The following is a 15,685-nucleotide window of genomic DNA, read 5'->3' on the forward strand; positions in this document are numbered from 1 at the left end:
AAACAGACTCTTCCCTCTAACTTTTCATAAGTTTCAAGATTTTGTTCAGCTTTGCCGAATAGGGGGCGCACACTCACACCGGCGGAGAGTCCTGTAACCTGCAGCGCATTTCACAGGGGCATTGTGGATTTTTCCAGTGGAAAATAAATGTTTTCAAATCAACTGGTGCCAGAAGGTTAAACAGATCTGTAAATGACTTCCATTTAAAAATCATAGCCCTTCCAGTACTTATCAGCTGCTGTATGCTCCACAGGAAGTTGTGTAGTTCTTTCCAGTCTGACCACAGTGCTCTCTGCTGCCACCTCTGTCCATGTCACGAACTGTTCAGAGCAGGATGGGGATTTGCTTCTAATCTGGACAATTCCTGACATGGACAGAGGTGTCAGCAGAGAGAACTGTGGTCAGACTGGAAAGAACTACACAACTTCCTGTAGAATGTACAGAAGCTGATAAATACTGGAAGGGTTAAGATTTTTAATTAGAAATAATTTACAAATCTGTAGAACCTTCTGGCACCAGTTGATTCGAAAACATTTGTTTTCCACTTGTTTCCACCGGAGTTCCCCTTTAATGCACCTGCAGTACATAATTTAAAGGGGTACTCCCGTGGAAAACTTTTTTTTAAATAAACTGGTGCCAGAAAGTTAAAGGGGTATTCCAGGCCAATTTTTTTATTTTATATATATATATATATATATATATATATATATATATATATATATATATATCAACTGGCTCCGTAAAGTTAAACAGATTTGTCAATTACTTCTATTAAAAAATCTTAATCCTTCCAATAGTTATTAGCTTCTGAAGTTTTCTGTCTAACTGCTCTCTGATGACTCACGTCCCTATGGGGATATTCTCCCATCATGCACAGCTCCCGGGACGTGACATCATCATTGAGCAGTTAGACAGAAAACTTCAGAAGCTAATAACTATTGGAAGGATTAAGATTTTTTAATAGAAGTAATTTACAAATCTGTTTAACTTTCCGGAGCCAGTTGATATATAAAAAAAAAGTTTTTGCCTGGAATACCCCTTTAAACAGATTTGTAAATAACTTCTATTAAAAAATCTTAATCCTTCCAGTACTTATTAGCGGCTGTATACTAAAGAGAAATCCAAAAAAGAAATGCATTTCCTCTGATGTCATGACCACAGTGCTCTCTGCTGACATCATGACCACAGTGCTCTCTGCTGACCTCTGCTGTCCATTTTAAGAACTGTCTAGAGCAGGAGTAAATCCCCATAGCAAACATATGCTGCTCTGGACAATTACTAAAATGGACAGCAGAGGTCAGCAGAGAGCACTGTGGTCATGATGTCAGCAGAGAGCACTGTGGTCATGACATCAGAGGAAATGCATTTCTTTTTTGGATTTCTCTTTAACACAGCCCCTAAAAAGTACTGGAAGGATTAAGTTTCTTTAATAGAAGTGATTTACAAATCTGTTTAACTTTCTGGCACCAGTTGAATTAAAAAATAAAAAAAATAAAAAAAAGGTTTCCACGGGAGTACCCTTTAACCCCTTCCCAACCTCCAAATTTCAATTTTTGGCTTAAATTTTCTCCCTCCTCCCCTTCTCAGACCTATAACTTTTCTTATTTGTCCTCAGACCGAATTGTTTAATTTTTTATTTTTTTTGTGGGACACCAGCACCCTTTCTTTTACTTTATCTCACCAATGTATTATGAGGGCAGAAATAAAAAAAAAATATATTTGTAGGGCACAATTGAAAAAAAACAAATGTAATTACGCAATTTTTTGGGGGGCAATCATTTTTGGTAGAGTTCACTGTACAGTAAAACAGATGTGTAAAATATGCTCTATGGGTCATAATGATTCCAATTGTACCAAAAGTGAATTATTTTTGTTTTATTTTACAATTATTATTATTATTTTTTATTTTATTTTTTATTTTATTCTTTTAGTTGAAAAAAATGGGAAATTGATTGGATTTAAATTTGAAAACTATTGGGGGAAAAAAAAATCAAAATGTTTTGCACGTCGCAGATACTGTTTCCCAACCAGGGTGTCTCCGGCTGTAGCAGAACTACAAGTCCCAGCACCCCTTTTGTTCATTCTTTGCCATCCTTAGTCAATAGAATAGAATGGCAGAACTGCCGTAAAGACTGACACTAGTCGGTTCACAAATAGAATGCAAAATGCACAGTCTAGATTAGTGTTTCCCAACCAGGGCGCCTCCAGCTGTTGCACAACTACAACTCCCAGCATGCCCGGTTGTGTTTATATTAAGCCATTATAGTTTATGAACAGAATGCCAAAACTGCAGTAAAGACTGACACTAGTTGCTTTGCGGTTCACAAATATAATGCAAAAACTGCAGTCTGGATTAGTGTTTTCCAACCAGGATGCCTCCAGCTGTTGCAAAACTACAACTTCAAGCATGCCCGGACAGCCATCGGCTGTCCGGGCATGCTGGGGGTTGTAGTTTTACAACAGCTGGTGCCACACTGGTTGGGAAACACTGGTCTAACGAGTTCACTTGGGTCACCTCCAGCACTGGCAGCCTATTTAAATGACCAGCTGAAGTGATCAAACACCTGACCCTCAGCCAGAGGAATTATAGAAAATGCTGAAAGTTGTAGTTTTACAACAGCTGGAGACACCCTGGTTAGGTTATAATGGTCTATTGAGTTCACCTGGGTAACCTCCAGTACTAGCAGCCTGATTAAATGAACAGATGGAGTGATCAAACACCTGGCCCTCAGTCAGAGGAATTATGAAAACAAGCTGAAAGTTGTAGTTTTACAACAGCTGGAGGCACCCTGGTTAGGTTATCATGGTCTATTAAGTTCACCTGGGTCACCTCCAGCACTGGCAGCCTGATTAAATGATCAGCTCAACTGATCAAACACCTGACCCTCAGCCAGAGGAATTATGGAAAATGCTGAAAGTTGTAGTTTTACAACAGCTGGAGGCACCCTGGTTAGGATACCATGGTCTATTGAGTTCACCTGGGTAACCTCCAGCACTAGCAGCCTGATTAAATGAACAGATGGAGTGATCAAACATCTGGCCCTCAGCCAGTGGAATTATGGGAAATGCTGGAAGATGTAGTTTTACAACTGCTGGAAGCACCCTGGTTGGGGGACCCTGGTCTACATTAACATAAACTGCAGTTAAAAGGGTACTCCAGTGGAAACGTTTTTTTATTTTTTATTTTTTAAATCAACTGGTGCCAGAAAGTTAAACAGATTTGTAAATGACTTCTATTATAAAATCTTAATCCTTCCAGTACTATTAAGCAACCGTAATTCTACAGAGCAAATTATTTTCTTTTTGAATTTCTTTTTTGCCTTGTCCACAGTGCTCTCTGCTGACACCTGATGCCCGTATCAGGAACTGTCCAGAGCAGGAGAAAATCCTCATAACAAACCTATGCTGCTCTGGACAGTTCCTGACATGGACAGAGGTGTCAGCAGAGAGCACTGTGGACAAGACAAAAAATAAATTCAAAAAGAAAAGAATTTCCTCTGTAGCATACAGCTGCTAATAAGTACTGGAATGATTAAGATATTTTTAATAGAAGTCATTTACAAATCTGTTTAACTTTCTGGCACCAGTTGATTTAAAAAAAAAATAAAAAAAATAATGTTTTCCACCGGAGTACCCCTTTAAGACTGACACACACAGACAGGGCAGTAGGACGGAAGGAGAAAAGGAGAATATAGAAATGTTCTTTTTTTTTTTTTTTTTTTTTTTTTTTTTTAGGTTTTCAGAATCTATAGAAAGCTGGGTGAATGCAATAAGGGATTATTACCCGGTATATGACCAACACATCTGTATCCAGGTGGAGGTGTATTGTGCTCGGCTCAGCGTTTCCCATAAAGACGCCATTAATGAATGAACTTATTGTTCTGTAATTAGTACAGCGCAGATTCCCCCCCGCCGGGCGCCGTTTAGCCTCGTGCTGGGATCCGCTCCCCATAGAACTATACATCTCTGCTATACCTGCGCCCCAGAGCCTGACACTGACTCATATCTCACTCTGCTGTATTATTAGACCTGAATAATAGACGCACTCAGCTCTCTGCTACATCAGACAGTGCAGCCGGGGCGACTCCAAGCACCAGCCGAGGGATTCTTCTTCATAATGAATGGGATGTAGCAGAGCTGAGCGCCAAGAAAACCAACTCAGCTCTGCCGCCTCTGTATATTTATTATCAGTAATGTATAGTGATACAGAACTAATACTATCCTCTAAAACAGGGAATCTAAGTCTATCACGTGTGATGCTGTATGCTCTGCTGATGTATCTAAGCCTGCCATGTGTGATGCCGTCTGATGGATGACGTATCTAAGACTATCATGTGTGATACTGTCTGATGGGATGACGTATCTAAGTCTATCACGTGTGATACTGTCTGATGGGATGACGTATCTAAGACTATCATGTGTGATACTGTCTGATGGGATGATGTATCTAAGACTATCATGTGTGATGGCGTCTGATGGGATGACATATCTAAGACTATCATGTGTGATGGCGTCTGATGGGATGACGTATCTAAGACTATCATGTGTGATACTGTCTGATGGGATGACGTATCTAAGTCTATCATGAGTGATGCCGTCTGATGGGATGACGTATCTAAGTCTATCATGTGTGATGCCGTCTGATGGGATAACGTATCTAAGTCTATCACGTGTGATACTGTCTGATGGGATGATGTATCTAAGACTATCATGTGTGATACTGTCTGATGGGATGATGTATCTAAGACTATCATGTGTGATGCCGTCTGATGGGATGACATATCTAAGACTATCATGTGTGATGCCGTCTGATGGGATGACGTATCTAAGACTATCATGTGTGATGCCGTCTGATGGGATGATGTATCTAAGTCTATCATGTGTGATGCCGTCTGATGGGATAACGTATCTAAGTCTATCACGTGTGATACTGTCTGATGGGATGATGTATCTAAGACTATCATGTGTGATGCCGTCTGACGGGATGACGTATCTAAGTCTATCATGTGTGATGCCGTCTGATGGGATGACGTATTTAAGACTATCATGTGTGATACTGTCTGATGGGATGACGTATCTAAGTCTATCATGAGTGATGCCGTCTGATGGGATGACGTATCTAAGACTATCATGTGTGATACTATCAGGGGCAGGTCCTGGGAAAAAAAGTGTGGGATAGGGGATAAGATGTCTGATCGCAGGGGTCCCACCACCGGGGACCCCCGCGATCTCCCTGCTGCACCCGGCATTCGTTTAGATCGCTGGGTGCAGCGCCGGAGGCTCGTGACGTCACGGCCACAGCCCCTCAATACAAGTCTAGGGGAGGGGGCATGACGGCCTCCCATAGACTTGCATTGAGGGGGCATGGCCGTGACGTCACAAGCCTCTGCCCCCTTCACCAGTCATTCAGCACAGAGCGAAGTTCACTCCATGAACCTGATGTCTGGGGTGTTACAGCCGAGATCGCAGGGGTCCCCAGCGGCGGGACCCCCGCGTTCAGACATCTTATCCCCTAAATTTTGGATAGGGGATACAATGATTAGGGGCGGAGTACCCCTTTAAGGGATGGTCCTGCAGGACTCCTGCTAATGGGAACTGCGTTCCTGCTGTGGAAAAAGTGCAGGGACTCCGTTCCCATGAGTTCCTGCAGGACTTGAGCCCTGGATACTATTGTGTGAACAAGTGAATCTAATCCTATAATATGTGATACTGTCTGTGATATATTGTGTCTAAGCTTACCGTGTGATACTGTATGTTGAGCGACTGTATCTAAGCTTATCATGTGTAATAATGTCTGTCAAGTCGGTGTAGCTAATCCTATCAGGTGTGGTACAGTATGCCGTGCTGATGTATCTAAACCTATAATTTGTGATGCTTGTCTATTGTGCTGCTGATATAGCTATGATTTGTGATACTGTATGCTCTGCTGATGTATCTAAGCCTGCCATGTGTGATGCTGTATGTGGAGTTGCTGTATATAGGTGTATTATGTGTTGTACTGTCTGATGTTGACATATCTAAGCCTGATATGTGTGATACTGTATGTTCTGTTAATGTATCTAAGCTTGTCATGTGTGATATGGTATGATGAACCACTATAGCTAAGCTTATACTGTGTAATACTGTCTTCTGAGCCACTGTACTTAAGTTTATTAGGTGTGATACGGCCTACTGAGCCAGTGTATCTAATTTTATCAGATGTGGTACTCTATGCCATCCTGATTTATTAAACCTATCATGTGTGATGTTATCTGTTGTGCTGCCGATATATCTATCATTTGCGATACTGTAAGCTCTAGTGGTGTATCTAAGCCTGCCATGTGTGATGCTGTATGCTGAGATGCTGTATCTAAGGGTATTATGTGACCGGGGGTGAAGACTTTCTGGGTACATTGTATATAGTGACTGGGGATGAAGACTTTCTGGATACATTGTATATAGTGACCGGGGGTGGAGACTTTCTGGATACATTGTATATAGTGACCGGGGGTGAAGACTTTCTGGATACATTGTATATAGTGACCGGGGGTGAAGACTTTCTGGATACATTGTATATAGTGACCGGGGGTGAAGACTTTCTGGATACATTGTATATAGTGACCGGGGGTGGAGACTTTCTGGATACACTGTATATAGTGATTTGGGATGAAGACTTTCTGGATACATTGTATATAGTGACCGGGGGTGAAGACTTTCTGGATACATTGTATATAGTGACCGGGGGTGGAGACTTTCTGGATACACTGTATATAGTGATTTGGGATGAAGACTTTCTGGATACATTGTATATAGTGATCGGGGGTGAAGACTTTCTGGATACATTGTATATAGTGACCGGGGGTGAAGACTTTCTGGATACATTGTATATAGTGATTGGGGATGAAGACTTTCTGGATACATTGTATATAGTGATCGGGGGTGAAGACTTTCTGGATACATTGTATATAGTGACCGGGGGTGAAGACTTTCTGGATACATTGTATATAGTGACCGGGGTGAAGACTTTCTGGATACATTGTATATAGTGACCGGGGGTGAAGACTTTCTGGATACATTGTATATAGTGACCGGGGTGAAGACTTTCTGGATACATTGTATATAGTGACCGGGGTGAAGACTTTCTGGATACATTGTATATAGTGACCGGGGTGAAGACTTTCTGGATACATTGTATATAGTGATTGGGGATGAAGACTTTCTGTATACATTGTATATAGTTACTGGGAATGAAGACTTTCTGGATATATTGTATATAGTGACCGGGGGTGAAGACTTTCTGGATACATTGTACATAGTGATTGGGGGTGAAGACTTTCTGGATACACTGTATATAGTGATCGGGGGTGAAGACTTTCTGGATACATTGTATATAGTGACCGGGGCTGAAGACTTTCTGGATACATTGTATATAGTTACTGGGAATGAAGACTTTCTGGATATATTGTATATAGTGACCGGGGTTGAAGACTTTCTGGATACATTGTATATAGTGACCGGGGGTGAAGACTTTCTGGATACATTGTATATAGTGACTGGGGGTGAAGACTTTCTGGATATATTGTATATAGTGACCGGGGGTGAAGACTTTCTGGATACATTGTATATAGTGACCGGGGGTGAAGACTTTCTGGATATATTGTATATAGTGACCGGGGGTGAAGACTTTCTGGATATATTGTATATAGTGACCGGGGTGAAGACGTTCTGGATACATTGTACATAGTGACCGGGGGTGAAGACTTTCTGGATGCATTGTATATAGTGACCGGGGGTGAAGACTTTCTGGATATATTGTATATAGTGTCTGGGGGTGAAGACTTTCTGGATACATTGTATATAGTGACAGGGGGTGAAGACTTTCTGGATATATTGTATATAGTGTCTGGGGGTGAAGACTTTCTGGATACATTGTATATAGTGACCGGGGGTGAAGACTTTCTGGATACATTGTATATAGTGACCGGGGGTGAAGACTTTCTGAATACATTGTATATAGTGACAGGGTGAAGACTTTCTGGATATATTGTAAGTCTAAATCGGACTTTCCTCTGTCTTTCAGGTCTTCCCGCTTTGGTCGTGGCGATATCTGTTGGTTTTACGAAGGCGAAGGGATACGGATCGGCCAACTAGTAAGTAATCGGTCCATGAATCCTCCCATATCCTGACGTCTTATAGTCACATTTATTTACTTATTTATTTATTTCTTATTTATTTATCTATTATATATTTATTTCTTATTTATTTATCTATTATATATTTATTTATTATTTATTTATTTATTATTTATTTATATAATATTTATTTATTTATTTATTATTTATTTATATATTATTTACTTATTATTTATTTATATATTATTTATTTATTTATTTATTTATTATTTATTTATCTATTATTTATTTATTTATTTATTTTTTATTTTTCTACTTGTTTTTACATAGATTTATTGTGTAGATTTTATTAAGTCTCCTCCTCTTCCTCATTCTATTTATGTATAGCCTAGGTCTCTAAACTATGGACCTCCAGCTGTTGCAAAACTACAACTTCCAGCATGCACGGACAGCCAACGGCTGTCCGGGCATGCTGGAAGTTGTAGTTTTGCAACAGCTGGAGGTCCATAGTTTAGAAACCAACTGATTTATATGTATTATGTTCTGTTGTTAATGTAATAGAAATGATTTATTCTTGACATCCTGTACCTGGCAATCTAGCAAGAGGAGCTGCAGTGTAAAGCATGGAGGAGACGTATCAGGAATCTGAGCCTCTCACAGAATAGGTGGTGAACTTCAGACCATGCAGATAAACTGGAGTCACTGAACGTCGGCTGTCCGGGCATGCTGGGAGTTGTAGTTTTGCAACAGCTGCGGGTCCACATTTTGGAGACCACTGCTGTACATTTAGCACAGATGCCAACGCTATGTCATTTCAGCTGCTCCGTGACCCGTTCAGCTCTGCAGCATCTGGTTTGATTGACTCTCTCTCAGTCGCCCGCAGTCCTGGCAGGCTTGTTATGTATTCACGGCTGTCTGTCGGCTGGATACCCACAAGACTGCAGCAATGTGTAATGACGGCGCGGTGCAGCCTCAGCACACATTCAGTACTGCAGAGTATATTGCTCCCCCAATAATCACCGCTGGGTTATGGTGGGATCGGTGGGGGGGGGGGGGGGGGTCACAGGTTGTGCAGCCGCTCGCACTCACTGCAGGGACATTTATCTTTCCTCCTGCAGCTGGATGAGCGGGAGCAGCTGTGAGGGGAGGGGAGGCCTGCAGGACGGCGATTGGATCCCTGCGAGCGGCAGTGACGGGGTTAATGGGAAACTGATCTGCAGGATCATTTGTACAAGTTCTTGTTTTCCTACAGACACTGTAAAGAAACTACACAGAATCTATACACACAAAATCCATGGCTCCATACAAACTCCGTACAGGCTCCATACAGATTCCATTCAGAAACGATACAGAAGCCATACAGAATCCATATAGGAATCATACAGACTCCATACAGAATTAATACAGAATCCATACAGAATCCATATAGGAACCATACAGACTCCGTACAGAAATCATACAGAAACCATACAGAATCCATATAGGAACCATACAGACTCCGTACAGAAATCATACAGAAACTATACAGAATCCATATAGGAATCATACAGACCCTATAAATAATCCATACAGGAACCATACAGACTCCGTACAGAAATCATACAGAAACCATACAGAATCCATATAGGAATCATACAGACCCTATAAATAATCCATACAGGAACCATACAGACTCCATACAGGAACCATACAGAAACCATACAGACTCCATATAGGAATCATACAGACCCTATAAATAATCCATATAGGAACCATACAGACTCCGTACAGAAATCATACAGAAACCATACAGAATCCATATAGGAATCATACAGACCCTATAAATAATCCATACAGGAACCATACAGACTCCATACAGGAACCATACAGAAACCATACAGACTCCATACAGCAATGATACAGAAACCATACAAAATCCATATAGGAACCATACAGACTCCATACAGACTACGTACAGAAATCATACAGAAACCATACAGAATCTATATAGGAATCATACAGACCCTATAAATAATCCATACAGAAACCATACAGGATCCATACAGCAATGATACAGAAGTCATACAGAATCCATATAGGAACCATACAGACTCCATACAGAATTAATACAGAATCCATACAGAATCCATATAGGAACCATACAGACTCCGTACATAAATCATACAGAAACCATACAGAATCCATATAGGAACCATACAGACTCCGTACAGAAATCATACAGAAACCATACAGAATCCATATAGGAATCATACAGACCCTATAAATAATCCATATAAGAACCATACAGACTCCGTACAGAAATCATACAGAAACCATACAGAATCCATATAGGAATCATACAGACCCTATAAATAATCAATACAGGAACCATACAGACTCCATACAGGAACCATACAGAAACCATACAGACTCCATACAGCAATGATACAGAAACCATACAGAACCCATATAGGAACCATACAGACTCCATACAGACTACGTACAGAAATCATACAGAAACCATACAGAATCTATATAGGAAACATACAGACCCTATAAATAATCCATACAGAAACCATACAGGATCCATATAGGAACCATACAGACTCCATACATAAGTCATACCGATCCTATAAATAATCCATACAGGAACCACATAGACTCCATACAGGAACCATACAGAAACCATACAGACTCCTTACAGAATGCATGCAGAATACATACAGGCTCAATACATACTCCATACAGGAACCATACAGAATTCGTACAGACCCTATAAATAATCCATACGAGAACCATACAGACGCCATACAGAATCCATACAGACTCCAAACAGACTCCAAACAGACTCCATACAGACTCCATACAGAATCCATACAGAATCCATATAGGAACCATACAGACTCCATACATAATCCTTGCAGACTCCATACAGACTCCATACAGACTCCATACAGACTCCATACAGACTCCATACAGACTCCATACAGAATCCATACAGACTCCATACAGAATCCATACAGACTCCATACAGACTCCATACAGACTCCATACAGACTCCATACATAATCCTTGCAGACTCCATACAGACTCCATACAGACTCCATACAGACTTCATACAGACTCCATACAGACTCCATACAGACTCCATACAGACTCCATACAGACTCCATACAGACTCCATACAGACTTCATACAGACTCCATACAGACTCTATACAGACTCCATACAGACTCCATACAGACTTCATACAGACTTCATACAGACTCTATACAGAAACATATAGTCTCTATACAGATTCCATAAAGGCTCCATACAAACCCCATACAGAATCCATAAAGACCCAATACATGCTTCATACAGACTCCATACAGACTCTATATAGAATACATACAGGCTCCATACAAAATCCATACACACCCTATAAAGGCACCTTACAGATTCCACACAGTCCCTGTACAGATCCCATACAGGCACCATACAGACCCTGTACAGGCACCATGCAGACTCCATACAGACCCCATACAGGCACCATACAGACCCTGTACAGACACCATACAGGCACCATGCAGACTCCATACAGACCCCATACAGGCATCATACAGACCCTGTACAGACACCATACAGGCACCATGCAGACTCCATACAGACTCCATACAGACTCCATACATAATCCTTGCAGACTCCATACAGACTCCATATATAATCCTTGCATACTCCATACAGACTCCATACAGACTCCATACAGACTCCATATATAATCCTTGCAGACTCCATACAGACTCCATACAGACTTCATACAGACTCTATACAGAAACATACAGCCTCTATACAGATTCCATAAAGGCTCCATACAAACCCCATACAGAATCCATAAAGACCCAATACATGCTTCATACAGACTCCATACAGACTCCATATAGAATACATACAGGCTCCATACAGACTCCATATAGAATACATACAGGCTTCATACAGAATCCATACACACCCTATAAAGGCACCTTACAGATTCCACACAGTCCCTGTACAGACCCCATACAGGCACCATACAGACCCTGTACAGACACCATACAGGCACCATACAGACTCCATACAGACCCCATACAGACCCTGTACAGACACCATACAGGCACCATGCAGACTCCATACAGACCCCATACAGGCACCATACATACCCCATACAGACATCATACAGACTACATACAGACTCCATACAGACTTCCTACAGACACCACACAGGCACCATACAGACTCTATACAGACTCCCTACAGGCACCATACAGACCCCATACAGACATCATACAGACTCCATACAGACCCCCTACAGACACCACACAGGCACCATACAGACTCCATACAGACCCTGTACAGACCTCGTACAGACCACAGACTCCATACAGACTCCATGCAGACCCTGTACAGGCACCATACAGGCACCATACAGACTCCATACAGACACCATACAGGCACCATACAGACTCCATACAGACACCATACAGGCACCATACAGACTCCATACAGACATCATACAGGCACCATACAGACTCCATACAGACATCACACAGGCACCATACAAACTCTATTCAAACTCCATGCAGACTCCATACAGACTCTATACAGACTCCCTATAGACACCATACAGGCACCTTACAGACTCCATAAACACCCCCTACAGACATCATACAGGCACCATACAGACTCCATGCAGACCCTGTACAGACCTCATACAGACCTCGTACAGACCCCATACAGACTCCATACAGACCCTGTACAGACCTCGTACAGACCCCATACAGACTCCATGCAGACTCCATGCAGACCCTGTACAGGCACCATACAGACTCCATACAGACCCCCTACAGACATCATACAGGCACCGTACAAACTCCATTCAAACTCCATACAGACTCTATACAGACTCCATACAGAATCCCTACAGACACCATACAGGCATGATACAGACTCCATACAGACCCCCTACCGACATCATACAGGCACCATACAGGCACGATACAGACTCCATACAGACCCCCTACAGACATCATACAGGCACCATACAGGCACGATACAGACTCCATACAGACCCCCTACAGACATCATACAGGCACCATACAGGCACGATACAGACTCCATACAGACCCCCTACCGACATCATACAGGCACCATACAGGCACGATACAGACTCCATACAGACCCCCTACCGACATCATACAGGCACCATACAGGCACGATACAGACTCCATACAGACCCCCTACAAGATCCATACAGATCCCATAAGGCAATCTGCAGACAATTCCTCACGATTATGATCAACACTGGCAATCACTCTGATATCAGTCATTTTAACAATTTAAATACATTGATCAATAGGGATGTCAGCATTTAAAGGGGTTCTCCACTATAAGGTGATGACAGTAATGGACATGGCTTAGGAAGGATCTGCGCTTGTCTTGGGGCTAAATGGCTATGTTGTGAGATACCATAACACTGTGGCTACCTTTTTGTGAACTGGTATTTCCGGTTTTAGTTTTCATCTTCTGTCTACAAATCCCATAATTCCATTTTCCTCCCTCCCACACATCAGCCACCCCACCCATTGAAACATAAATGAGCTGCATCCATTCAAATGACCTGTGGTTTTCAATCAGGGTGCCTACAGCTGTTGCATTAGTTGCAGATTGATCTCTCTCACACCAAGTGATCGCTCCACCCATTGAAGCAGACAGGCTCCCTGTCATCAGCTGACTAGTGATGTCAGGTCTCGGCCACATTGCAACCTGGGAAAAATCTGAGACAACAGTAATTTTGTATGCTGGTAAAAATAAATATTGGAGTGAAAATCACAGAAGAATTGTGAGAAAACCATCACACACAGGTACAGACACTATATTATGGACTGCACTAACTTTACAGCCCCTGTAGCATAGTCAAATAAATTCCTGGAATACCCCTTTAAAGAGTTTTTGGAGAGCATCCCTGGTGTCTACTGGTCTGAGTGTTGATATGTAGGCAAGCCTTTCCTTGGTTCAGGCAGCAGAGAGGCTCTATCCTCCGCCGCCTGCATCCTAAGGCATGATAAATGCTTATGCACCACTGGACAAGATGTCTCAGCACTCCTACTCGACAAGCTGTCCCTGCGCTCTTACTGGACAAGATGTCTCAGCACTCCTACTTGACAAGCTGTCCCTGCGCTCCTACTCGACAAGCTGTCCCTGCGCTCTTACTGGACAAGCTGTCCCTGCGCTCCTACTCGACAAGCTGTCCCTGCGCTCTTACTGGACAAGCTGTCCCTGCGCTCCTACTCGACAAGCTGTCCCTGCGCTCTTACTGGACAAGCTGTCCCTGCGCTCTTACTGGACAAGCTGTCACTGAGCTCTTACTGGACAAGCTGTCCCTGCGCTCCTACTCGACAAGCTGTCACTGAGCTCTTACTGGACAAGCTGTCCCTGCGCTCTTACTCGACAAGCCGTCCCTGTGCTCTTACTGGACAAGCTGTCCCTGCGCTCTTACTGGACAAGATGTCCCTGCACTCTTACTGGACAAGCTGTCCCTGCGCTCTTACTGGACAAGCTGTCCCTGCGCTCTTACTGGACAAGCTGTCCCTGCGCTCTTACTGGACAAGCTGTCCCTGCGCTCTTACTGGACAAGCTGTCCCTGCGCTCTTACTGGACAAGCTGTCCCTGCGCTCTTACTGGACAAGCTGTCCCTGCGCTCTTACTGGGCAAGCTGTCCCTGCGCTCTTACTGGACAAGCTGTCCCTGCACTCTTACTGGACAAGCCGTCCATGCGCTCTTACTGGACAAGCTGTCCCTGCACTCTTACTGGACAAGCTGTCCCTGCGCTCTTACTGGACAAGCTGTCCCTGCGCTCTTACTGGACAAGCTGTCCCTGCGCTCTTACTGGACAAGCTGTCCCTGCGCTCTTACTGGACAAGCTGTCCCTGCGCTCTTACTGGACAAGCCGTCCCTGCGCTCTTACTGGACAAGCCGTCCCTGCGCTCTTACTGGACAAGCTGTCCCTGCGCTCTTACTGGACAAGCTGTCCCTGCACTCTTACTGGACAAGCTGTCCCTGCGCTCTTACTGGACAAGCCGTCCCTGCGCTCTTACTGGACAAGCTGTCCCTGCGCTCTTACTGGACAAGCTGTCCCTGCACTCTTACTGGACAAGCTGTCCCTGCGCTCTTACTGGACAAGCTGTCCCTGCGCTCTTACTGGACAAGCTGTCCCTGCGCTCTTACTGGACAAGCCGTCCCTGCGCTCTTACTGGACAAGCCGTCCCTGCGCTCTTACTGGACAAGCCGTCCCTGCGCTCTTACTGGACAAGCTGTCCCTGCGCTCTTATTGGACAAGCTGTCCCTGCACTCTTACTGGACAAGCTGTCCCTGCGCTCTTACTGGACAAGCTGTCCCTGCGCTCTTATTGGACAAGCTGTCCCTGCGCTCTTACTGGACAAGCCGTCCCTGCGCTCTTACTGGACAAGCTGTCCCTGCACTCTTACTGAACCATATGTCCTTGAACTCTCACTCACTCCATACTGAATATACAGCTAATCCTATAGAAGTATCAGGATTACATAAGGACGACCCCTATT

General features: G+C 43.2%; 1 protein-coding gene across 1 annotated transcript in view; it reads left to right on the forward strand.

Annotated features, from left to right (window-relative positions):
- ADGRB1 (adhesion G protein-coupled receptor B1) overlaps window positions 1-15,685 on the forward strand; it is a gene marked incomplete in the record, with an annotated part of 689,450 nt that overhangs the window by 583,842 nt on the left and 89,923 nt on the right. Inside the window, 1 exon segment of the mRNA XM_056522870.1 lies at window positions 8,060-8,129. Coding sequence (XP_056378845.1) covers window positions 8,060-8,129 — 70 coding nt within the window.

This window comes from Hyla sarda, chromosome 5 (genome assembly GCF_029499605.1).
Source record: "Hyla sarda isolate aHylSar1 chromosome 5, aHylSar1.hap1, whole genome shotgun sequence".
In the NCBI taxonomy this organism is placed as follows: domain Eukaryota; kingdom Metazoa; phylum Chordata; class Amphibia; order Anura; family Hylidae; genus Hyla; species Hyla sarda.